Source organism: Salmo salar, chromosome ssa11 (assembly GCF_905237065.1).
Source record: "Salmo salar chromosome ssa11, Ssal_v3.1, whole genome shotgun sequence".
Classification (NCBI taxonomy): domain Eukaryota; kingdom Metazoa; phylum Chordata; class Actinopteri; order Salmoniformes; family Salmonidae; genus Salmo; species Salmo salar.
Window position 1 is genome coordinate 84432785 of NC_059452.1, and position 24540 is coordinate 84457324.

Below are 24540 nucleotides of genomic sequence, written 5' to 3' on the forward strand. Positions count from 1 at the left end.
CCAGTCTCAGATTATTCATGTTTACACAGTCTTGTTTGCACTGGACTGTATTTTGTGTACCTGTCCATCAGTTACTGACATAGCCTAGATTTTTTTTCTCATATTTTTTGTCAGACAGTAGGTCTACTCTATCCAAACTGTGATAAATATGTATCTTAATGGATCAGTGCGTTGAAAATTTACGAACATATTATTTTGAATAAAACAAATACAATTAAGTTATTTTGTGTTACAATAACAGTAAAACAATGAATGTCATCTTTGTAAACTACACTAATATACTGAATCTTGCCAAGACGAGTGTTTTAAGTGCATGAACTGACACCGTAATGAAGTGCAGAGGCACACTTGCGACATCACGTGGCAGTTTCTCGTCAATACATTTTTCTTATGCAGTAGCCTCACATAGAGAATTACACAGATATCATGTTTGTTTTTGTCCCACCATGGCGTCTGTGAGCGCACGGGGAGCGCCATTGAGGGAATCTCCTTGTCGAAGTAGTCAATTTTCTACTACTTCTGAGTTGGCAAATAAAATGAAAGAGTGCCTAGTGTTTGCTGACTAGTATAATTAATTGGCTGATCCCTCCTAATGACCCGGATGGAATCATGTGATCCTGCCTTTACCCAAAGGAAGTCCCACCCAGTTGACTACTTTAAAATGCTTGAAGCCCTCAATGGCGACGTCTATTCCAGAATGGGTTTTATCCATCTAAAGTCCTCTATCTAACTCTATAGAGCCTTCACAAGTCTCTAGTCTAGCGTCTAGATCACCAGTGGTGGTAGTTTGTTAGCTTTCATTCTTGAAAGAACAGCCAGCTGCCACCCGATATAAGCCCAGGCAGGGTAAATGCACTCTGCGAATTCCGATATAGGTCAAGGTTTAATTAGAGCAACCACTCAACTTCAGGAGACAAATTAAATATAAGGAGAAATAACATCAGCAGAGCTATGGCACCAAACTCTAGACTGAAGAGCTATCCCAGCAACCCATGCTATTTATACCCAAAGCAACAGTTCAAGTTCAAGATTGATTATTAATCATATATGATATATGTGGAATACACAGTGCAACAAAATGCTTACCTGCATCTTTACCTCTTGACAATGCAACAACAGTAGAATAGTAGGCTAATTAAGTGAATAAAAAAGTAATTTTTTTTATGCTCAATGGATAGAAATAGGATTAAAATGAGCTCAAATATAATACAAGAAGGCACACAAATGAATTGAAGTAAGATATTTACACGTGCCAAGGAATTGTGTAATAGATTGTGCAATATTAAATAGACATAGTGTTGTAAAATAAATAGGTGTCCAGTTGCAGCATTCATGTGGTGTGTGTGTGTTCGTGCTTATGTGTGAGGGAGTGCATGTGTGTAAAATGCAGGGAGTCAGTGCAAGAGACTGTTGTGCCTGTGGTCAGTCCTGGTTCAACAGCATCTGCTATCAAAATAAAAGTCATCCAATTACAGCCCCAAAATAGAAATGTACCTAAGATGATAATAATAATTTGGGGGGTGCTTACATTTGTCCTGTTACACATAATTGTGTAGTGGAAATGTCTTTCTTGCATATCCCAACTCCCCCAGAGATACCCACAGAGAGTGGGGTCACAGCCAGGGTCCCCGTTGTCCACCGCCCCTGGAGCAATTGGGATTTGATGCCTTGCTCAAGGGCACAGTGACAGATTTTTTTCACCTTGTCAGCGCCAGGATTTGAACCAGCAACCTTTTGGTTACTTGCCCAACGGTTACAAGCAAAACTTTCTAACCTCAAAAAAATGTTTGTGGTTGCTTATGTTTTTCCTATATCACACACATATGTATTATACATATCCCAGTGGGGTCAAAGCCAGGGTCTACCTGAAGCAATTTGGGTTAAGTGCGTTGCTCAAAGGGCCAAGAGCAGCTCAACAGATTTTTCACCTTGTCGGCTAGGATATTGCAAACTAGCAACCTTTCGATCACTGGCCCAACGCTCTAACTGCTACCTGTCATCTCATACTGCCATTGTTCGTTCCATAACACGTGTGGACTGCAGCAACCCTAATAGGTAAACAGGGCTGTGTATTTTATCCCTTGCCTACTTTGCACTTTTCAGGACACAATTTAGTTAATAAAATGAAGTGTCTATAAAAAGCTAATAGAAAGAGGCTAGAAAGAGGGGAGGCATGGTTTACGGGCGGCAGGTAGCCTAGTGGTTAGAGCGTTGTGCCAGTAACTGAAAGTTCCTGGATCGAATCCCAGAGCTGACAAGATAAAAATCTGTCCTTCTGCCACTGAACAAGGCAGTTAACCCACTGTTTTCTGGTACTTTAACCCACTGTTTTCTGGTACTTTGAGTGGAATGCTTGGTTTATGTTGGGTAATGTTTGATCTGTATAAATATGCCTATGTTGGCTAATAACACCATCAGCTAACATTTAGAAAATATTTCTGTGTTGCATAATTCAATTTGTGAGGTGAGAATGGGATATGATATTGGAGTTATTCAATATAGTGCTACAGATAATGTGTCCATTATGTTGAGCGCATGCGCTCACTACATGAGTCACGCGAAAACGCATTACTTTTTAAACTCATCCCTCCACCTGAGAAAAACAATGCTTAATTTCTCGTAGAGTGAGGAAATTAGTAGTTTGGTGCACTAAAATATGATTACAGCAGAATGGAACAATTTGAATAAGCGTAGCTGTAGCGTTATTTAGATAAATAGACTAGCCAGTGTGCAACTGCAGAGTCTGAATGTCTCAGGGATTACTTTGCGTGCGAGTCAGCGGAGGCTGCTTGCAGAGGAAGGGGCTGTGAGGTGTTCAAGATGGCGGCGCCCTGTGGAGTGCAGCGACTCTGACAGGTAAACAGGTCCATGTATTGAGGTACTTAAATATATAATGGTGAATTTCAGATGTTAAAATGTCATTAATATAAGGCGTGGGAATTATTGTGTTTCTGATGCTCTTTCATGACTGTCAAATGCACGTTTTGTTTCCCTTCGCCGTAGCTGTTTATAATGACTTGTTTTTTTGGACTCTCAGCTAACGTTAATTCTATTTCTGTAGACGCTGACAATAATGGTTTGAGTCATAGCTAGCTAACTACTTTCATGACCATGCATCTGTTGAAATAGTTTTCAGCTTGCCAAGATTAACTAATGTAAGATACTCGGATACAACAAACCGAGCCCTGTCCATTGTTCCCCCTGAGTTGTTTACGACAGTAAGTGGTCGTTCCAGATAACGTTAGCTAGCTACAGTAGTCTGCTTGCTGGCGACACATCTAGCTAGCGTTTAGCCAATAATGCTCAACTCCTCGATACTGTAGTTGAGAATTCTTGGCTAGTTTGCGTTTGACTGCATAGTGATTTAAAAAAAAAAAAAATTAATTTTTTTTACATGGTCAGTTACAGGTGAATGATGTAACGTTCGCAAGCTAGCTATATTTGTTGTATTCAGCTGCAACTTCTTGCAATGTTGCAGCTGCTTTCTGCATCACATTTTGAGCAAAGCTTGAGGCGTCGGCGTCATAGGTACTAATTTAGCTAGCTAACGTTATCTCATTGCATTTAATATTACAGCTACAGTACATTCCTACTTGTAGGCATATTCTGTTGTATAACTAGATGGCCATAGGTAATTCATCTCATGCAACCGTAAATAAAAAGGAATAACATTATCATATTGTATTTGGTATCTAGCTACTGTACTACTTTAAATTATGATACAAGTTGCATTACTAGGCTAGATGGGGTGTCCCTTTGCAGTTGGCTATTTAGTGCTATAGACTAACTCATTATCCTCCCTCCTGAGCACTAGCATTGAATAGTCCCTGCGATATGCAACTTTTCAGGCAAGTCAGGAACCAATATACAGTTAGGAAAGCAAAGGCTAGCTTTTTCAAACAGAAATTTGCATCCTGCAGCACTAATTCCAAAAAGTTTTGGGACACTGAAAGTCCACCCCGCATCAACTGGCCCAAGCCCCCCCTGCTTCTCCTTCACCCAAATCCAGACAGCTGATGTTCTAAGAAAGCGGCAAAATCTGGATCCCTACAAATCAGCTGGGCTAGACAATCTGGACCCTCTCTTCCTAAAATTATCTGCTGCCATTGTTTGTCTGTTCAACCTCTTTCATATCGTCTGAGATTCCTAAAGATTGGAAAGCGGCCCCGGTCATCCCCCTCTTCAAAGCGGGAGACACTCAACTCGGTCAATCACCGTATTCTTATCGGCAGACTCAATAGCCTTGGTTTCTCAAATTACTGCCTCACCTGGTTCACTAACTACTTCTCAACTCGAGTTCAGTGTGTCAAATCGGAGGGTCTGTTGTCCGGACCTCTGGCAGTCCCTATGGGGGTACCACAGGGTTCAATTCTCAGGCCGACTCTTTTCTCTGTATATATCAATGATGTCGCTCTTAATGCGGGTGATTCCTTGATCCACCTCTATGCAGATGACACCATTCTGTATACATCTGGCCCTTCTTTGAACACTGTTAACAAACCTCCAAACGAGCTACAATGCCATACAACACTCCTTCCGTGGCCTCCAACTGCTCTTAAATGCTAGTAAAACGAAATGCAAGCTCTTCAACCGATCGCTGCCCACACCCGCCCGACTAGCATCACTATTCTGGACGGTTCTGACTTAGAATATGTGGACAACTACAAATACCTAGGTGTCTGGTTAGACTGTAAACTCTCCTTCCAGACTCACATTAAGCATCTCCAATCAAAAATGTAATCTAGAATAGGCTTCCTATTTCGCAACAAAGCATCCTTCACTCATGCTGCCAAACACACCCTTGTAAAACTGACTATCCTACCGATCCTCAACTTCGGCGATGTCATTTACAAAATAGCCTCCAACACTCTACTCAGCAAACTGGATGCAGTCTATCACTGTGCCATCTGTTTTGTCACCAAAGCCCCAGATACCACCCACCACTGCGACCTGTATGCTATCGTTGGCTGGTCCTCGCTACATATTCGTCGCCAAACCCACTGGCTCCAGGTCATCTATAAGGCGGAGCTTTACCTAGCAAAGACTTATCTCAGCTCACTGGTCATCATAGCAACACCCACCCGTAGTACGCGCTCCAGCAGGTATATTTCACTGGTCATCCCTAAAGCCAACACCTCCTTTGGCCGCCTGTCCTTCCAGTTCTCTGCTGCCAATGACTGGAACGAATTGCAAAAATCACTCAAGTTGAAGACTTCTATCTCCCTCACTAACTTTAAGCTTCAGCTGCCAGAGCAGCTTACCGATGGCTGTGTACAGCTGCAGCAAATCTGTAAATAGCCCATCCAACCAACTACCTACTTCATCCCCATATTTGTTTTAGATTTTCTGCTCTTTTGCACACCGGTATTTTTACTTGCACATCCTCATCTGCACATATATCACTCCAGTTTAAATTGTAATTACTTCGCCGCTATGGCCTATTTATTGCTTTACCTCCTTACATCATTTGCACACACTGTATACAGATGTTTCTATTGTGTTATTGACTGTATGTTTGTTTATCCCATGTCTAACTCTGTTTTTGTCGCACTGCTTTGCTTTATCTTGGCCAGGTCGCAGTTGTAAATGAGAACTTGTTCTCAACTGGCCTACCTGGTTAAATAAAGGTGACATTTTTTAAATCGGGTCCATTGTTGCAGATTGTGGAGAGGACTAGGGAACAATGACAGAATTATTATAAAATCCTAGTCCAGTTGAGTCCATAGATCTAGCCTAAGGCTTCAAATGGATTTTGTTTGTGAAATGATTTGTGAGAGAATGAGGGTGGTGCTTAACGGCTTGCACACAGCCAAATGTAATTTCCAGTGTTTACATGGAAGTGCATGGGGCTGCATAAAGGCTCTTTGTGTTCTCCTGAGTGCTCCAGAGCTGCTGCTTCTTGAGGTCACTGAGGGTTGTTCCTGGTTGTGCCACTGACTGTGGCCCTGGTCCTGCAAGTTTGAAAACACCCTAATTCAATTCAACACACCCGTTAGGCTCCCGAGTGGCGCAGCGATCTAAGGCACTGCATCTCAGTGCTAGAGGCGTCACTACAGACACCCTGGTTCGAATTCAGGCTGTATCACAACCAGCCATGATTGGGAGTCCCATAGGGCGGTGCACAATTGGCCCTGCGTTGTCCGGGTTTGGCCGGTGTAGGCCAACATTGTAAATAATCATTTGTTCTCAATTGACTTGCCTAGTTAAATAAAGTAAAACAAAAACAAATATTAAAACCCTAGACCAATGCTAAGACCAAGGAACTAATTGATACCTTGGGAGACTAGTGAGGGAGAGCCTCAGAGTAGTCTATAGGCTAACAGTTGTAGTCTATAGGCTAACAGTTGTGCCTGCCTGTCAACCTTTCTTCTCAGCAGGGCCACGCACTGACACCATAAAGATTAAAACGGGAGTAGCCTAGTTTTAAGATGGAGTGTCAGAAATAGGCTAGGCCTATAGCCTTCCCCCTCTAAGGTAATGCTGTCATTGGAATGGGAGTAGGAGTTAAGAAAACAATAACATGCTTGCTGTTTCTCTCCAACATATAGGAAGAAGGGGATACCTAGTCATTTGTACAACTGAAATGTGTCTTCCGCATTTAACCCAACCCCTCTGAATCAGAGAGGTGCGGTGGCTGCTTTAATCCACATCTTCAGCGCCTGGGGAACAGTGGGTTAACTGCCTTGCTCAGGGGCAGAATGACAGATTTTTACCTTGTCAGCTCGGGGATTCGATCCAGCAACCTTTTAGGTTACTGGCCCAACGCTCCTACCCACCAGGGACCATGGGGGATTGACATCCGGGTGATATTGACCTGCCTATCATAATTATTTATGCCCACTTGTCAGCTGGAGATTTGGATGCCTCCTTTGGCCTCTTTTCCTTTGAAAGGTTGAGTCGCTGAGACGGAGAGGGATTCTGTGAACACTCAGAATATGACAAACCACTGTTGGCTGGAGAGGATCATTTTCTGTCTCTTGTATTAAGCATGGTTGTTTAAGTTGTGGGCACAGAGATGACTAAGATTGTGTTTTTGTCTGTTCTATTGGGCCAAGTGTGGTCAGAGAAATTCATTTGAATTTGTCAGTGTTTCACTGCTTTCTTAACTATTGTGCTAGATTTCTCATGGCTATATTAAAAGCACACTGTGTACCTATTGGTGGCCTTATTTATACCCTTAGCAATTAGGAGCTGCATTGTAACAAGCCTAATCATACCAATGTGTATCAGCTACAGCAGGCTAAGTTCCATTAATAACATTGCTAATTTCCTACATTTTGTCTGTGCACTATGACTTTTTTTTTAGATTAGGCTTTACGAGGGTCATAATCATATGTTAATACAATTGATGCTTTTCTAGAATCCCAGCGGTGTTAAGTTGTATCTAATAACCTACATATCACTGAAGTTCTCTGACTTGTGTTGAGTCAGGTTTGACCCTGTTGCTTGCCCTGTCCTGTAGTGGTGCCTGGAGACTGTATTGGCCGGAGGCTCAGGGAGCCCTCCAGGCAGGGCAGCAGGACACTGAGAGATACGACTGGGACACCACTGTCACCATGGCGAGAGAGCAGCCCAACATAGGGGACCTCCTCCCTCTCCTGGAATCCTCCGACATCCACGAACTGGAGGAGATTAAAGGCCTTATCAATGAGCATCTCAGCACTGGTGAGAACTTGGCTTTTTAATAAGTTGTTTTTGGACTTGGTCAGGCAGCCTTTTATCCTGTACTCTGATTTTATTAGAGGGCTCTGGCCATTTCAATTATGCAGCCATATTGTGGACCATAATGTGGATGTTGGGACTATGTTAATTATTCCCTCCTCTCTGTGCAGAGCGAGGGGCCATGCTGCTGAATGGACTGGTGGACTACTTCCTGGAGACTAATTCGGCCCAGGCCATTCATATTCTCTCCTCAGTCAGAGAGCCACATGATAAGGTGAGATCTGCCGAACCCCACCATCACCTTATATTGCAAGAGACTGATGAAAAATGGGGTTACAATGTTAATTCAATAACTTATACTCATGCATTGTGAAACAATGAATACATATGATTGTCTTATAGCTCAATGTTTTTCATTTACCCACCACAGCACCTACTGGACAAGATGAACGAGTGTATGACCAAACAGGCCTGCCGGCTGCCTACCCTCACCCTGCTAGGCCACGTGGTCCGCAAGCAGCCTTCCTGGATCCACAAGATTGCCCGCTACCCGCTGCTTCTCTCACTGCTTAAATGCCTCAAGGTAAGAGGGAAAGATGTGCCATTAGCCACAGAGGTCTCCTATATAGACAGCTTTTGTTTAAAAAAAATAATACTTTGAAACACAAGTTTATTAAATCAAGTGTCCTGGACATCTTTCATATGTATGCTAATGTTGACTGTTTTTCTTCCCGTTGTGTACAGACGGATTTAGACGTGATGGTCCTCATAACTGGAGTCCTGGTGTTGATCACTCTGCTCCCCATGATCCCCCAGGCTGGCAAACAACACCTGTATGAGTTCTTTGACATCTTTGGTCGCCTGGCTTCCTGGAACCTGAAGAACCCAGGTAATCCCTGAGAAAAGACTCCGAGGAGCTATTTTATTAAGATAGAAGACAATAAAAATATTGGGAATGGTTGAGAGCCAGGCATGGTTTTAGATGGACTGTTTTTGTTCACACTGCCTCTGACCTGACATCATGTTCCTCTTGCTTCCCCCAGGGCACATCTCCGAGGTGTTCCTCATTCACCTGCACGCCAGTATCTACTCGCTCTTCCACCGTCTCTACGGCATGTACCCATGCAACTTTGTGTCCTACCTGCGCTCCCACTACAACATGAAGGAGAACGTGGACACCTTTGAGGAAGTGGTGAAGGTGAGAGATTTTGCATTTGAGCAATCTTTAATTTAGATTTTTATTCTATTGATTTTGGCTTCAGGAAGATGTTCTACCGATAGAAATTGATCTAATCCTTTGTGCTTTCCCCAATATTTTTTTTTAATGTGTTTTTTTTGCAGCCAATGCTGGAACATGTCCGTATCCATCCAGAACTAGTGACTGGAACTAAAGACCATGAGCTTGATCCCACCAGGTCAGTCAATCACAGCTCTCCAGCTTCACTTGTTTATGCACCATATTCTGTCAACCAAAAAAAGAGCTTATCTGCTGACAAATTAGAGATTATTATTATTATTATTACATAGTTTTCCTCAATGTGATTGACCATGCTGGACCTCTGCAGGTGGAAGAAGTTTGAGATTCATGACATCGTTATAGAGTGTGCCAAAGTGTCTCTGGACCCCAAGGAGGCGTCGTGTGAGGAAGGCTATGCGACCATGCCCGGGAACTTCTACCCCCACCCGGAGCTCCGCCCGCAAGAGTCCGTCTCCAGCCCCTACACAGACTTCCACAACAGCTACGGTGAGAACACACCCCCTCCCTCACCTCCCATTGGTGGATAGGAATGTCATAAGTTTGATTGGTGTTCTCACTGTTCATGTCTAAAATGTGTTCTTTTTTTTTTTTCACTGAGTCACGTGAATTCTCAGACTATCAATCATCTGAAATGTGTCTAATGTTTGGCTGCCAGACGCTTTAGTTGGATTGTAATAATGACTTGTCATGAGGTGATGGTGTTGTTGATAACAATGGTGAATGAATGGAAGATTTAACACATGGATATGGGCGTCAGTGAGTCAGACTGATTTGATTATTTTCCTCTCTACCCCACAGGAAGCTCCTCTTCAACACCTTTCTCTACCCCCCGCCAGCCACTGCCACCTCCCCTGGCCCCTCTCCCGGGGACACAGTCCTTGTATCGCAGCCCCCAGACCTCCAGAAGTCAGGTAACACATAGTCACACAGCATTCCTGTTGCACAACATTTCACTGCACTGACCTATGGTAATTGTGTCCAGATTAGTCCCTAGATGGAAACAGGGTTTGTTGAAGAGTGGGCAGCCACTGCTATCTGCTGCTTCTTCTCTATTCACTTCTTGTTTTGCAGAGTTTGTTTACACTTAATATATTGGCTGTGTCAGACGCTGGTTAGTCAATTGTCCCTGATCCCCCTCCTCCTCTCCGGGCTGATGAATCGCCCCCTTTATTTCAGAGAGGAGTGGTGGGAGGGTGCGCTTCGGAGGGGGGGTGCTTTGAATCATCGGCGCGGGCGGTGGTGTCAGGCCTTAGAAAGCAGAAAACACGCCCCCGCCCTGTCACTCCACTGTGGTTTGTCACAGGGGCTGGTTGCCCTGGCGACACTGTCTGTCCCTCTCTTTGTGAGCCGCCCGTGCAGGGGGTTCTGGTGTTGTTCAGCCCTCTGGGTCTGTCTGAGGATTCGTCGGTAGGAAACTGAGATCCTGGAAAACACTAGCCTAATTTCCAGATACAATTTTATAGTATATTACATCTGTTATTTATCAAACATTTAAGCATAATTATGCGTAATTATCACTTAACCTGTAACATTGTGAATGTCTTCCTATAGAACTCTAGCTGTGAACTCGACTCCACCTGTGGGGTAAAGGAACTTTGGAGTCCCTCCTCCCTGTGTGGCATGGCCACTCCCCCTTCCTCTAGGGGCATGTCACCCAACCAAGAGCTCTCCCATAGTGCCTCTCACCTCCCAGGCCACCGCGTCCACAGCACATCAGGTGACAAGGGATCATTCAACTATTACAACATAGTCAGGTCCATCATTATTTGCACCCTTGATGAAGAGGAGCAAAAAAATACTAAAATGAATAATACAAATACTGAGCTATTTTGTATGCACTTTTTTTGTTTAACGAGTAATAATAAAAAAGATTGCCTCTCCTGCTTTCAGTAATCTAGCACCCTCCCCTTGCAATAAATGTTTTATTAGATTGGAGAACATGTTTGGATGGATCTTGACCATTCCTCCATACAGAATCTTTCCAGATCCTTGATATCCTTTGTCTGCTCTTATGGACTGCCCTCTTCAATTCAAACCACAGGTTTTAAATGGGTTTAAGTCCGGAGACTGAGATGGCCATTGTTGATTTTTTTTGTTTGTGGACAATTAACCTTTTTCTTTGGATTTTGATTAGTGCTTGGGATGATTCACTTGCGGCCAAGTGTCATCCTCCTGGCAGAGGCAACCAGGTTTTTGGCTACATGGTAAAGTTCATGATGCTGTTGACCTTAACAAGGGGCCCCCCCCAGGACCAATGGTCTAATATCCCTCCCAATGTGTTCTCAAATCTCATAAGATTTTAGAAAAAGGCTGTCTTTACCCTCGCAGGGTGTACTGAAAACAGGGTTGCCAATACGTTTCACCCTTATCTTTTTTTAATAATACTTGTTAAAATATTTCTCTGAGCAGTTGTGTTAGCATAAAATATAATTTCCCCCCTTTTTTTTGCATACAAAATAGCTCAGTATTTATTTTTTGCTCATCTTTATCAGGTCGATAACTAACTAATGGTTCCCTTGACTGAATTAAGCGTTGTGAGATTGATATAGATTGAATAAACAATATTGATTTGTATGATGTAACATGCTGTAGAAAATGATCCTAACATGCGTCTTTACACGTATGATCTGTCTTCAACTTTTCTGTTTACACTATTTGTATTGATTAAGGATCCCCATTAGTTCCTGCCAAGACAGCAGCTACTCATCCTGGGATCCTGCAACATTAAGGCAGTTATACAGTTTAAAATATTATGACATTTCATAACTTTACCCAATACATTTAATGTGTTCCCTCAGGCCACTACTATAGGGTGGCAGGTAGCCTAGTGGTTAGAGCATTGGACTAGTAACCGAAAGGTTGCAAGATTGAATCCCCGAGCTGACAAGGTAAAAATCTGTCGTTCTGCCCCTGAACAAGGCAGTTAACCCACTGTTCCTAGGCCGTCATTGAAAAATAAGAATTTGTTCTTAACTGACTTGCCTAGTTAAATAAAGATAAAAAATACTCCATGATCACATATTTACAATGCAACATCCGTGTGTGTCTAATCCTGTGTCCACAGTCCCCGCTTTTCCATAAGGTGTATTTTTAAAATGTTTTTAAAATCTGATTCTACTGCTTGCATCAGTTACCTGATGTGGAATAGAGTTCCATGTAGTACTGTGTGCCTCCCATAGTCTGACTTGTGGGGTATGCCTGGGTGTCCAAGCTGTGTGCTAGTAGTTTAAACAGACACCTTGGTGCATTCAGCATGTCAACACTTCATACAAAAACAACTAGTGATGAAGTCAATCTCTCCTCCACTTTGAGCCATGAGAGATTTTAAATGCATATTATTGTTAGCTTTCCGTGTACATTTAAGGGCCAGCAATGCTGCCCTGTTCTGAGCCAATTGTAATTTTCCGACTTCTCTCCATCTCAGCTACCTTTGTATCAACATGTTCTGACCATGACAGTACACAATCCAGGTTTACTCCAAGTGGTTCAGTCCCCTCATCTTGCTCAATTTCCAAATTATTTATTACAAGATTGTTGAGGTTTAGTGAATGATTTGTCCCAAATACAATGCTTTTAGTTTTTTAAATATTTAGGTTTAACTTATTCCTTGCCACTCATTCTAAAACTAACTGCAGCTCTTAAGTGTTGCAGTGATTTCACTCGCTGTAGTAGCTGATGTGCATAGTGTGGTAATCTACATGCGTAGACACACTGGCTTTACTTTTTTCAAAACTTAACTAAATACATACCACTGGCATTGAGTAAGGGGCCTAGACAGCTGCCCTGGGGAATTTAAGACTCTACCTGGATTATGTTGAAGAGGCTTCCATTAAATAACACCCTCTGTGTTTTGTTAGACACTACTCTTAAATTAGCCACCTTCACACTTTATGCGTGTCTGCACCATTAGAAATAGACTGGCATTGGAAAGCAATTGTCTTTACCCCCTCTGAATGGTACAGTGTAATCTGGTGTAGAAGTGTCCCACACTACCTCGAAGTGGCTTGGGAATGTCAGATTTGATACCAGAACCGTCTCTTTACACTTCAAAAATGTGTTGTGGAACCAGTTTCTCTATTAAACCGGTTTAAAGCTGGAATAGTCTACAAAGCCATATTACCACATTATGTGTTGTGTGCTTTATATAGATTTGATAGGGGGGGTAAAAGTTGTTGTGATTAATACTAGAACCGCTGGGCCTCGCTTGGGGAGCGTGCGCCCCCCAGCTAATGAGCAGTCTGCACCATTCTAACAGTGTAATATATTTCATATGCTGTAGCAAAATGAATCATTTGGTTGTTTGAAGGCCTTGGGTAACATTAGAATATATATATTTTTTTTTCAAGTAAACGTATGTTACTGTAGGCTATATGTAAAAGCAAAACTGTTTCAATCAGGTGCTCAACAAAACATTTTTGGAGTGTGTTTTGTTGCAACTTGAAGGCATATGTGTTGGAACACGGTAACACATTTATTTTTATAAATAAAATACCCCACCCACCAAGATGCACGGTCCAAAGGATTGATTGAATGTTCATTTCTTTACCGTAAGCTGGAGGCCAATGTCATTTTAGAGTATTTGGCAGTATATCCAACCGGCCTCACAAGCGCAGACCACCTGTAACCATGCCAGCCCAGGACCTTCACATCCGGCTTTCTTCACCTGCGGGATCGTCTGAGACCAGCCACCTGGACAAATGAGGAAACTGTTTGCCCAATCAAAGAATTTCTGTACAATGGTCAGAAACCGTCTCAGGGAAGCTCATCTGCGTGCTCGTCATTCTAACCAGGGTCTTGACCTGACTGCAGTTCGGCATCACAACCGACTTCAGTGGGCTAAGGCTCACCTTCGATGGCCAGTGGCACGCGGGTGAAGTATGCTCTTCACGGATGAATCCAGGTTTTCAACTGTGGCAGTGTGAAAGGCATGTGGGCCAGCGGTTTGCTGATGTTAACGTTGTGAACCGAGTGCCCCATGGTGGGGTTGTGATGTGGGCAGGCATAAGCTACGGACAACAAATATTTAAAAAAAATCAATGCACATGACAAGATCCTGAGGCCCATTGTTGTGCCATTCATCTGCCGCAATCACCTCATGTTTCAGCATGATAATGCACAACCCCATTTCAAGGGTCTGTATAGAATTCCTGGAAGCTGAAAATGTTAGTTATTGCATGGCCTGGCATACTCACCAGACATGTCACCCGTTGACCATGTTTGGCTTGCTCTGGATCGACGTGTAAGACGGCGTGTTCCTGTTCCCGCCAATATCCAGCAACTTCGCACAGCCATTTGAAGAGTGGGACAACATTCCACAGGCCACAATCAACAGCCTGATCAACTCTGCAAAGGAAATGTGTCGTGCTGCGTGAGGCAAATGGTGGTCACATAAAATACTGACTGGTTTTCTGATTTACGCCCCTACTTTAAAAAAAACCCATTGCATATCTATGTTTCTTATTCGTGTGAAACCCATAGATTAGGGCCTAATGAATTTGTCAATTGACGGATTTCCTTTCATATGAACTAACTCAGTAAAGTCTTTATTGTAACATGTTGCGATTTATTTTTGTTTAGTGTAATTTCAATGGATCAATACAATAGAATTGCCCGCCCTGTTCTTCATTCACAATTGGTGATTTACATAATTGGGCATCGTTCGCTTTCTCTCTCTCATCCATTCTCCCCCAACATACTTTACTTAATATTTTTCATCTGTTATGTGTAAAATTCATTTCGGTATAGTTTCTGTTCAGTTTCGAGGGTGATTACCAGCTGGGCACTTTCAACTGTTGGAACAAGGAGCTGAGCAGGCCCTATTTTATTATTTGAATTTTTTTACTTTTTGGAGGCGGGAAAACCATTTAACAAAAATTGCATGCCCTCCTAAAACTGCTTCTAACTTTGATATTAATATTCTGACACTGAAAGTATGTAGACTTATTCAGGAAAAGCCAAGGATGGAGGGGAACTTTAAAAATGACAGTGTGTGTGTAATAAAAAAATAAATAATATATTTTTTTTTTTTAAAGCTTTTCATGAGCAGTGAAAATGACTGCTTTAGCGGTTCTAGTGTTAATCCTACATGACATTTTTGGTTGTTTATTTTCTCCTAATTACTGGGTTCTGTCAGCAGGTGGCAAAGGCACTCCTGCCACCTCCTCCCCGCCCCACACCCCCTCTGATTTCACTATCATCACCCTGCTCTCCAACACCACCAGTCCACCACAGAAGGTACAGTATGACATCAATTCCCACAATGGGCATTCTGGCCTTTTGTAGTGTAGTAAGTAGAGAACTTGGCAGGACTTCCTTGTTAAATAAAAACTTGTGAATAACACAACTGTTCACTTTCAGGATGGTCACCCTGTAGAAGCAGCCAAACCCAGCCTGGTGAGGCAGGAACCAATCAGAGATCCTGAAAAGGGGGGAAGAAGTCATCAACAGAGGTCAGTCGTCAAAAAAAAAATGTGGAAATAGATATTACAATTTGTATGCTTTTTACAAAGTCCTTGGTTTTTAAACATTGTCAGTCCATGTTCTCTGTTTTACATAAATGTTTTTATTGGCTGTCTTTTGCCTACTAGATGTAGGTGGTGAGACCATTTCCATGATGCTGTCAGTCTTTATGAAGGAGCAGGAGCTTCAGCAGAGGACAGAGAAGGAGAGGGAAGAGAGTGAGTACAAGGATTGGGAGTGAGCTGGTCTAAATGAGGTTGACATAACATTTCAGTTGAATGAGAGTGAACCATATACACTACATGACCAAAAGTATGTGGACACCTGCTCGTCGACCATCTCATTCCAAAATCATGGGCGTTAATATGTAGACGCGCACCCCCCCCCCCCTTGCTGCTATAACAGCCTCCACTCTTATGGGAAGGCTTTCCACTAGATGTTGGGACATTGCTGCGGGGACTTGCTTACATTCAGCCATGAGCATTCGTGAGGTCGGGCACTGATATTAGGCCTGGCTTGCAGTCAGCGTTCCAATTCATGGGTGGCCTTATGTTTGATGGTGCCACCTTGTAGAAGCAGCCAAGGTCAGGGCTCTGTGCAGGCCAGTCAAGTTCTTCCACACTGAACTCGACAAACCATTTCTGTATGGAACTCGCTTTGTGCACGGGAATTGTCATTCTGAAACAGGAAAGTACCTTCCCCAAACTTTTGCCAACAAGTTGCTCCAGAGTCCAATCTTCTAGAATGTCATTGTGTGCTGTAGAGCTAAGATTTGTCTTTACTGGAACTCAGGGGCCTGGACCCAGACCATTATTCCTCCTCCACCAAACTTGACAGTTGGCACTATGCATTGGGGAAGGTAGCGTTCTCCTGGCATCTGCCAAACCCAGATTCGTCTGTCGGACTGCCAGATGGTGAACCGTGATTCAACACTCCAGAGAACGCGCTTTCACTGCTCCAGAGTCCAAGCTTTACACCACTCCAGCTGACGCTTGGCATTGCACATGGTTATCTTAGGCTTGTGTGTGGCTGCTCGGCCATGGAAACCCATCTCATGAAGCTCCCGATGAACAGTTATTGTGCTGACGTTGCTTCCAGAGGCCGTTTGGAACTCGGTGTGTTGCAACCAAGGACAGACAATTTTTACACGCTTCAGCACTCGGCGGTCCTGTTCTGTGAGCTTGTGTGGCCAACCACTTCGCGACTGAGCCGTTGTTGCCTCTAGATGTTTCCATTTCACAATAACAGCACTTACAGTTGACCGGGGCAGCTCTAGCAGGGCAGAAATGTGATGAACTGACCTGTTGGAAAGGTGGCATCCAATGACGGTGCCATGTTGAAAGTCACAAAGCTCTTCACTGAGGCCATTCTATTGCCAATGTTTGTCTATGGAGATTGCGTGCCTGTGTGCTCGATTTTATACACCTGTCAGTAACGGGTGTGGCTGAACTAGCCGAATACACTAATTTGAAGCGGTGTCCATATACTTTTGTGTGTGTACATTTCATAGAGCTAGTCACCAATGACTCAAAAGCCTGTTCCACTACAAGCCTCATGTCTCCCGTTTTACTTCTCCAAAAACTCACCAGCTGCCATCTCAGAGGAGCTCCTGAAAATCACTGAGGACAAGCGGGACTTGGCCGGCCTGAGGAGCTTTGATTCCCCGTTCTACCGCACCACCGAGACCCTGACAGGTACCCAGGAGAAGCCCCTGCCCAACCCCCCACTGGGAGGCCCCGTGCCGCCCCAGGACCCCCACATTGCTGTGTCGACCTCAGACGATGCACTGGAGAATACCCAGGGGGCTGTTGGTGGAGATGGGGACAGTAGTAGGGGCTCGGCCCTGGACCAGTCCTGGTCTTTTGAACCCGTCTGTCCTTTCAGCCCCATCCAACACCCTCTCCACCAGAGCCTCTCTGCCCTGGAGGACGAGGTGGCCAAGTTCGGTGGCCTTTTCTCGCCAAGCCGCCAAATGAAGAACCCATCCCTGCCCTACGAGGCCCTGTTCGACCTGGCTCTGCCCCGGGCTGCATCCCTCTTCGTTGGGAGGAGGACGTCGGAAGCCCGGGGCAGAGCTGCCCTGGAGAGGCTGTGCCAGCGGCAGGAGGGACTGGAGGAGGGCGAGGGGATGGTGTCTGCTTCCCCCCTGGAGGTGCTAGATCACCTTGTTCAGCAGGGCAGCGACACCCACGACAAGGTGCTCAAGAGGTGAGGGGCCCAGCTTTTAATATCTATCAGGTCACAACTGTCTGATCAACTTTATGCCAATCAGTCTATCAAAACCATTAATAATGGGTTGTCTTAGTATCTAGTCCAAGAACATGGGTTTCTGTGTGCTGTATGTGTTGGAGGCAAGGGGAAGACGGAGTGTATGTGATGTGAACCTCACTGTTTGGAATTGGGCTGGGTTCTTTCCAGTCCATTGCCCTAGCCCAAAGGAAATGCTCAGTGGAGAACTACAGGCATTGTCTGACACTCTCCACTCCCCTCCTACACACACACACACACACACACACACACACACCGTCCTCGCTCCTAAGCCAATAATACAATAGCAGAGACCGTGTCAGCAGAGTTGGCGTTCTGTGCAGAACGATCTGGCTTTGCAGGTTTCCCCCCCACCTCTTTAGTATCTTCTCCAAAGATGAATGGCAGGCCATGCCCTGTTTGAGGGATGTAATTCACTGGGACAGAGGGCCTACACACACAAAAGTGTGTCTCCAAGCCCAGATGGGTCGAGAAGGCCGGGATCTACCATTCAGGTCTTTTATATGGGGTCTGATGTACTGTCCCAATGCTGCCCCTGTTTTGTTTTTTTTCTCTTACAGATTACCTTTGCCAAGCAAGTCGGCTGACTGGACACATTTTGGAGGTAAAGAACCAGCACCAGAGCACCACAGGAACACTGGACTAGCTAGTGCAACAGGGGAACACTGAAAGCTTTCAGGCTATTTAGGCCTCATGATGTGTTTACCATACAATGACTACAATGTAGTTTTCATACATCATGCAGAAACAGAGGGCATTTGACAATATGCTCACACTTTTCTGCCGTTGAAATCCTTTGGTGGGCTTCTGAAACGTTTATTTTATTATACATTTTCGGGATGGAAACGCTTTCAGTAAACTTAAACAACTCAAACCTGATATAACGTATGTAGAAAAGATGATGGACTTTTTTTTTTTTTTCTCTCTAATATCTTTGGGAACTAACGATCACCAAAGTAAAAGCTGGACAGTCATGGAGAATTATTATTATTTATTTTTTTTAAGAATAAAATATTCCAAAAACACGGCATCCAGCTCAGCCCCTTTTTTGATCCTGGAAAAAACCTGGACTCATTAAGTACCTTGGCGATAGAATAACAAAAATAAAGACTAGCAGAGTTCACATGATCCTAGATGCTATATGAGAATCAGATCCTCTCTGGATGGGTACAAGGGGCTCTGTCTTAACCATCTCCAGCTGCTGATCACTGTATAACAGCCTTGTCTGGGCCAAAACTCCCGCTCCGCTTGCCAAATATTGGAATTGAATAAGATCCCCTGGTTATACAACTTATAGAAGTAATGTATAAGTGATTGTGAAGCCAACTCCACCAAGAGCTTATGTAAGTTCCCGGAATGACAGGGGCATCGGCGTAAAATTCTCATACATGTTATCTGCCAGTTTATTTTATGTACACCTACTCAGTTCCCTCTGTTAGTTTGACTACATATGCACTAGTCATACAGCTTTCATTCATTAATAAAAGATGAATAATCAATGTTCAAGATATTTTAGCCCAGAATAGCATTTGACGGAGAGATGGAACTGTGATTAGAAATAATTTCAGAAATACAATCAAGCAACTCAATATTAGGTGTTCTTAATGTTTGGTACACTCAGTGTAAATACAGTCTATCCTGATTTATCTGTCTATGACCGTATCATTAACCCTCTGTGTGCCTGCCCTCCCTGCCCCAGGCTCTGCTCCGCTGGACGAGCTGCACACGCTGCGTAGCCAGCTGCTCCTGCTGCACAGCCAGCTGCTGTACGAGCGCTACAAAAGGGAGCAGCATGCCGTCCGCAACCGACGTCTACTGCGCCGCGTCATCAACGCCACTGCACTGGAAGAGCAGAACAACGCTATGGTAACGAACGCTCCTCCCTTCCCTGGATTTGTCCCGTAGCTTCTCCGAACCAGCGCAAATCTGTTTGGAGATTCCAACGTCCTTAACTGTCAAAGCGGTGATCAATTCAAAGAATCCGAAAGAAGCAGGAGCCTGCTCTTGATCCATTTCACTCGCCAACTTTGTTATACTCACTCACACATGGATGTGAGGGTTCAATAGAGTATTGTAGCTTTTCCTCTGTGTTGCACATGGTGGAGGAAAAAAAACATGTTTTATTAAATCATATGACATTGTTGATTACTTCAGAAACAGTGAGTGGTGTGTCATCCTGGCTCCCTGTTTTGTGTGTCCGCCTGAAGAAGGACCAGCTGAACCTGCAGAGTGTGGACGTCGTGACTCTGAAGGAGAGTCTGCAGGTGGAGCAGCAGCGCTGCAGACAGCTGTGGGAAGACAGAGAGACCGTGGTCACCAGACTACACAGCCAGGTCCGCCAGCTACAGCAGGGCCGGGACGACTACTACACCAAGAACCAGGAACTGCAGGTAGACGCATGACCACATTTACACACACACACACAGAATACCGTATATCAAATCGTCCATGCACTGTGTTGAATTCTCTCTGCTCTGGAATGTCCTCTCCAGAGTCAGTTGAATGAGTATCAGAAGAAGATGAATGACCTGGAGGCAGATCTCCAGAGAGCCAACAACAAGGTGTGTCACACAGGGCACCTTCTCAACCAGATGACCATCAAGGTGAGGCACCTCACCTAGCTCTACTTCCTCTGCTCTGTAAAATATCAGTCAGATGCTTTATGTGCATAGATTAAAGGACTAAGAAGCTCGTTTTTTTTGTGTGTTTCCATAAATCAACCAAACAGAGGGCTTTGTGGGGTTTGTCTCCCTTCTGATTGGTTATGTGTGTTCTTCAGCTGAGCACCAGTGAGAGCACCCAGCAACAGATGAGTTTCCTGAACAAGCAGCTGCTGCTCCTGGGGGAGGCCCACAAGCTGGATGTACTGCAGCAGCAGCACACAGGCTCAGACAACACCAAGGTAGGGGGGCCAAGGGCCACAGACAGAGGAACTGGGGGGGGAATAACTGACTCCATAGTATAGCATGTGTAGAATCTGAATCAATGAAAAGTTGCTATGGATTTCTTTCTGTAACCACCATGAGAGAATGCCCGTCTTCCATATTGTGTTCCATTGTAGTAAAAGTTGTCTGAGACCTGTTCCCATACGTATGTATTGGCAAAAGAACAACAACCTATACATACCAGAGACAATACCTCTCAGGGAGGCCACTGACCAAACTAGTTTAAATAGTCCCCTGTCACCCCCATGCCACCACCATCTCTCTATCCCTGCAGGAGGCCCAGATGGTTCAGGCGTCCTGGGGGAAGGAGGTTGAGAGGCTGAGGCAGAGCCTGCTGCAGCAGGGCCAGAAGCTGGAGGCAGCGCAGCAGAGGGTGTGTGAGCTGGAGACTCAGCTCACCAAGAAGGAACACCTCATTGTGGAGCAGAAGAAGTTCCTGGAGGATGTCAAGGGCCAGGCCAAGTATGTGCACTCTGGGTTTAGAGGTGGAAAAGGCCTCAGACTTATTTGGATCAAAGCAGTTGGATTGTGTTTTTCTGTACAAATGTATGTGTTAGCATAACAGCTTGTCTCTAAGTGTGTGATATGAACATATCCATCTCTCTGTGCAGGGGCGAGCTACAGGCGTCAGAGAACAGGTACCAGGCCCAGAGGAGAGCGACACAGCTCCTGCAAACGGAGCTGCTGCACCTCTATAGCAGGCTGGAGATGGAGGGTCATGCCTGCCTTACCACAGCCTCAGCAGCAGGGGGCAGCAGTACCGATCCTGGCCCTCCTATAGACTCTAGGTGAGATGGCAGTCAAACTGTTAAAGTTACATTTTCTTACTTTATTGCTGTGAATGCACATGCAGAAATGTGTGTTTGTGCCATTGGAAGCCAAATGTATATTAAAGTAATCACCCTCCATGTTTTCCTTTGTCGCTATGGTAATGGCAGTATCATGGAACCAGATGGACCTGTCACATTGGGGACCAATGAGTGGTCTGACAGCAGACCATCTCAGTCCCCACGGGGCAATGGCAGCACTTTATTGCCAGGGCAACCAAAGGCAAACAACCCACCCAAAGCGCCCCCTGTCAACTCTGCCAGCAGCACCCTGGCCATCCCGCTGCCTCTCCTTGTGGAGCCCTCTTTTTCCTGTCCCCATGCCCCCCTGGCCATCCCGCTGCCTCTCCTTGTGGAGCCCTCTTTTTCCTGTCCCCATGCCCCCCTGGCCATCCCGCTGCCTCCTGACGCCCCTCATGCCCCCCTCACCGTTGGCTCCTACCCCAGCGCCAACAGCTTCCTGGGCATGAGGGCGCGGGAGCTGTTCCGGAACAAGAGCGAAAGCCAGTGTGACGAGGAGCCCCCCCACCTGGCCGGCCTTTCACAGGGCCTGAAGACTGAGCTGTGTGTGGAGCCCTTATTTCCCCCACTGGGGAATGCTCTGACATGTCCTGTCCCTACCCTTGCGCCTGTCCCTGCCTCTATACTAGGGGCCCCTCTCACTGTGCCTGTCAAGGAGCACCCGCCTGAAACCAGGCAAAGAGCTATCAAGCAGGAGAGTCCTAGGAGGAAAATGGGAGGAGCAAGGGGAGGGGGAGCGGCAGCGGCCAGCGCAGCACAACCCAGACAGCAACAGCAATTTAGGATCATGGACTACAACGAAACACAACAAGAGCACAGTTAGAGAGACACCGAACTGAGAGAGAAGAGGTTGTCTGGAGCAAGAGCTTCAAGCAGTAGAACCATAAGAGTTGAAGACAAAGCTCTGTTAAATTCAGTGTTATCCCATTCCCTCAAGTGGACAACAGGATTTGAACCACTGATTTAATCCCAGATGTAAAGATGGGAATGAAGGAAGGTTTAAATAAGGTAATTTTACAATCTACCAGCAGAGACCACATTATATATCTGGTCTGATTGCAGTTATACTTAGACATTTATATACCTAGACATTTGGGAGTTATTATTTTCCAGAAACAATTTCATATAAATAGACCCTATTTCCAAATTTGTTGTTTGAAGTTATAAGAATACGCCATATTGGGTTCAAAACAACTTAGACAAGTATAAAACACTAAGAAAGTATGAGAGAGGGCCTTTTCATTCGTATGTATTAGTCTTGTAGGGTGTGAAGGATGGTTATGAAAGCCTGGTTTTGGTTGGCTGTTGTCTTGAGCACCTGTTCTGATGTTGGGGTGGTGTGATCCTCAAGGCTCGGGGAGGAGCTGTGCCAAGTATGAGATTGTTGTCAATGATTCCAACTCCTCTGCTATGCTTGGGGAGGAACCTGGGAGTTTCATTGTAGATAAAATATAGGAGGAGGATTGCTTTTTCCATGCTGGTTTCATTATGTTCCTGACAGAAATGACCTTTAGTGTGTGTGTGTGTATGCATGCATGCAAGTATGTTTAAGTCATGTTGCAATCATTTAGAAATGCTTTTTTATGAGTAGTGACAAATATGATACTTAAAGTACTTGTAACTTTCTGCAACCAATGTTGCTCATGATAACCACTTATCTTGACTTTAAATCAGACTTGTTATGTTAATTCTGACAAATAATTTGCAATACATCAACCTGTGTGAAGCAGTATTTTCTGTTCCAGTTCACTAACCGAAAGTGTACAGAAAGACGGTGCCAAACATTTACCAGATACAACCATTTCAAAATGACTCATTGACCTCACCAAGTGCTCCTATTCTAGTTCGGTATCTGGGTGTCTCTCAAAAGGGCTGATTGCTGTATAAAAGGTTTGCATGTGTCATCCTCTTGTTATAGCTACAGTGAGTCTGAAAAGGAAAAAAAAAAAGTTTCTGCCAATTGATTCTTATTGGTCCTACTGACCTATGACAGTCAGAATTGCCTCTTTCTTTTGGGTTCTTCCATGTGTTTAAATGGTCATAAATCCTGTTGTCCACTCTGAACTTCAGCTGTTATTCCCTCTGCCTTGCTATCTAAAGCATGTTCAACAATCAACTTTAATGCCAACAGTATAGTAGTAGGAACTACAACAAACCCAAGATGGAAGGTACAATCAAGCGTGGACTGAATGGAAAGCTTGAACTGGGATTTTTGAAAAAAGGCAAAAAAACGAAGTTCTTAAAAGCAGTTGCTTGTGTTTAACTGTGAACAATAAAAATCGTCTTCAATGTTTTGCACTACAGATCCTCTGAATGTTTTTCATTTCATTTTCTATAGTCACACAACTCGACTTCAAGGCTCAAACTGACCCCTAAACAATTCTCTCATTCCCCACTAGAGAGCACTGTTGTTCTAAATACTCAGCCTTTTCCTGCAGTGGTTCAATCATTTTACATTTTAGTCATTTAGCAGACGCTCTTATCCAGAGCGACTTACAAACAATCAACAGGTAAGCCAGTCTGGTAGATTGGAGCGAACAAGTCCATAGACAATAATTGTCTAAGGTCAAATACTGTCAGTGGGCGCTACAGGATGTATTTGTGTAAATACTATATATAAAATGTGCAATTGTTATCTGTTGCATTATTACTCGTCAAATATATGAAATGGTTACTGGTACAAAAAGACAGCTTAGAATGTAATAGTCATGTATCAAACTAGCTCAATCATAACACTTCAACCTTGCTGAAATATACAGATCAAAAATATAAATGCATCATGCAACTTTTCAAAAATGTTTTTACTGGGTTACAGTTCATTTGCGAAAATCAGTCAATTGAAATATATTTATTAGGCCTTAATCTATCGATTTCAAATGACTGGGAATACAGATATGCATTTGTTGGGCACAGCTACCTTAACAATTTGAGTGTCAGGGTCTCATCACGGTATTTTTGTGCATTCAAATTGCCATTGATAAAACACAATTGTGTTTGTTGTCTGTAGCTTATGCCTGCCCATACCATAACCCTACTGCCACCATGGGGCACTCTGGTCACAACTTTGACATAAGCAAACCGCTCGAACACACGACGCTGT

General features: G+C 44.2%; 1 protein-coding gene across 1 annotated transcript; it reads left to right on the forward strand.

Moving 5' to 3' along the window:
- The first annotated feature begins 2568 nt into the window (after nt 1-2568).
- LOC100380649 (hamartin) lies at nt 2569-23743 on the forward strand. The gene is made up of 22 exons (XM_045690001.1): nt 2569-2856; nt 7463-7665; nt 7833-7936; nt 8093-8245; nt 8407-8551; nt 8706-8860; nt 9004-9077; nt 9228-9406; nt 9719-9831; nt 10472-10637; nt 15054-15154; nt 15278-15356; nt 15508-15597; nt 16969-17587; nt 18208-18251; nt 19347-19513; nt 19855-20037; nt 20140-20250; nt 20427-20549; nt 20867-21054; nt 21204-21380; nt 21522-23743. The coding sequence occupies exons 2-22, from the start codon at nt 7557-7559 to the stop codon at nt 22261-22263; spliced, it is 3822 nt and encodes a 1273-aa protein (XP_045545957.1). The 5' UTR covers nt 2569-2856; nt 7463-7556; the 3' UTR covers nt 22264-23743.
- Nucleotides 23744-24540: the final 797 nt, after the last annotated feature.